This window comes from Electrona antarctica, assembly GCF_951216825.1.
Source record: "Electrona antarctica genome assembly, chromosome: 5".
NCBI classification, from domain to species: domain Eukaryota; kingdom Metazoa; phylum Chordata; class Actinopteri; order Myctophiformes; family Myctophidae; genus Electrona; species Electrona antarctica.
This window is the reverse complement of record NC_136810.1, coordinates 36,767,195-36,769,694: the sequence shown is the minus strand read 5'-3', so window position 1 is coordinate 36,769,694 and position 2,500 is coordinate 36,767,195. Positions and strand designations below refer to the sequence as shown.

Sequence of the window (2,500 nt, the reverse complement as noted above, 5' to 3'; positions counted from 1 at the left end):
CTCACAACAACAAAGCTGCGCTGCTCTCCCAAATCTGGCTGTGACAGTCCGTCTGCCCCACACGGAATAATATCGCCATTTTATTTCATTGTGTCAACTAAATCCTCATTAATGCAAACTAGATTCAACATACTCAAGCCTGCAAACATTATAAATATGCCCCCGAAATATTTTACTGAGCAAATGGACTGTTACCACCTTCAATAATAATGATAATAATAGTCTTTATTGTCTCCACATCATATTTTTTTTTGTCATGGAAACTTGTACAAAACATTAATAATTCTACTCGAGTTGGAAGCATTAAGACCCATTTTAACCCTCAATGGCTTCCTTTCTGAAAAATAACGTCATTGTAAAAAGATTCACGCGTTTAGATATTCTATTGACAATGAGATGCGGACGGGAGCTGGTGCCACTTGGACCCGGACGTAACGTAGTACTACAAAATGACGTCGGACTTAAATACTGAATTGGCTGTTAAAACTTAAAGGACTAGGAGCTAGGAGGCTGAAACCTTAGCTGGCTCATTTTACCTGATGGCCCACTTTACATGAGAACACCGAATACCAGACGACTCGCCACTTTACCAACTCGCCCCCGCGAAATGTGTTAATGTAGTTAACAGTTAATTTAGTATTTCCCTCCCTCTCTGAAATCTGAAATTATCTTGTATACAGATTTATTTGATTGTATAGTAGTCGATCTCTATACTCATGAGATAACATGAGACAGAGACGGTAACTGCTTAATTAAGTTAATTTAGGACCTTCTAGCAGTTTTATTAAACACATTTCTTCCATGTAGCCCATGTTTTCAACACGTGTAACAACATCATGCTATTATGCCTGTGAATATACAGAGTGAACTTAACAATGAAAAATGAATATGATAATACCTATTATATAATCACCAACGTGAATTATGTTTGTTATTTACAGCTAGGTTGAGTAGTGGGGCGAGATGGAAAAGAGGCGACCGTACCTGTTACTAGACCACCCTATCTCTGAGTGTGTATTTAACTCTCTCAGAGTTAAATAAACTCTCAATTTTATACTCTACATTTCCTATCTGTCACCCTCACCGCCCTGATACAGGTGTTTTGTTTGTGTTTTGTATACAGGAATCTGGCATAGAGCTAGGTCCCGGGCTATATTTTGCTGATGGCCAGAGAAAGGTGGACTACATCCTTTGCTACAAATGCAAAAAAAGACGGGGATCACAATCCCGCCTTTCCATTACATCCAATGGGAGTTTGGGATCGGCTGCTCGGCATAGCACTCAAGCAGAGCTTGGGGATGCGGGGCTGGCGGCGGGGGATGGGGAGGAGTCTAAATTGACAGACCAGGAGAAGGCCTTGATGAGGGAGGAGTTTGAAGCCGAACTACTAGATACTGGACTCGAGATCGAGCGGGATAAAGAGGTACGTTTGTCTGTGCACTTTCCATAAGCTCTGATGCGAGGTGTGATGCTTTGTTTGTGTGGAATGATGCTTGACTGCCGACCTGGATCTACTTGGTTTTAGTGTGATGCACGTCCGCTTTGCCGGTCCATTTTAGATGCTAAATATTTAGCATCAATGCTAGCGAGCTAAAATGAGGCCATCCTTGCTCTAGAAAACGCCAATGTTCCAATCGGGATCACCGGATAATCAGAAAAGACCTCCATCGTGTCAAAACCATGGAGAGCTCCGTAGATTTAGAGTTATTCAGCTTTTTAGTCAGCCTGTATACAAGAAGTGAAAGGCAGTGCGCATGCGCAAAACCGGTCTAGGATCGCTGAAGAAGGAAAGGCCAAGCAAAAAAATTATAATAATAATAAAGCGATCCCGTTTGATATCAATAATAAAGCTTATATGACGGAACGTTCCGCCAGGAGCAGTTGACAGTTGGATTTGAATTGGCGGAACATTCCGTCATGAGCAGTTTTTGTGTTAATATATCTATAAAATACCCCCCCAAAAATACGCAAGACAAAAGGAGTTGAGAAAAAATAATGAACTTTATTGTTGAGTTCATAAGGATACCTTCATCTACAGTACATGGTCTGTGTGTTTCAGTTGGATGGCGGGACCACATTTCCATTGTTTTGATAGCAAACTCTATCAAACATATAGTCTTGCATAACCTGCAAATGTGATTGGCAAACTTTAGAAGTGCATTGTGCTATTGAAAACAATTAACCTCTAAGGTAGAGAGAAAGGTGGAAATTCTAGTAGATAGATAGATTTGTTGTCAATGTAACATGTACAACGAAATTAAAAGTGCCAACCAGTGCCAAAGACAGGACAGTCTTGACAGGAGTACTTTAAAGATATAGAGGAGTTCTGAAAGGTGATTAGGGAGAGCACTTACTTGAGAACCATGTTGACAGATCACCAAACTAGTGAAACTCGCTCTTGAGTGTCTCTGTAACAACCTGGCTTCCCGACGCGATCTGCAAATTTTCAAGTCTCCTCCACGCTCCTCCCACACTCCCACCGAGTGGTTAAGAAACTGTT

The 2,500-nt window shown here is 41.1% G+C and overlaps 1 protein-coding gene across 1 annotated transcript in view; it reads left to right on the top strand.

Moving 5' to 3' along the window:
- Positions 1-2,500, top strand: part of ano2a (anoctamin 2a) — a 48,577-nt gene that overhangs the window by 7,902 nt on the left and 38,175 nt on the right. Inside the window, exon 3 of the mRNA XM_079502301.1 lies at positions 1,124-1,423. Coding sequence (XP_079358427.1) covers positions 1,124-1,423 — 300 coding nt within the window. The remainder of the gene's footprint in view (positions 1-1,123; positions 1,424-2,500) is intronic.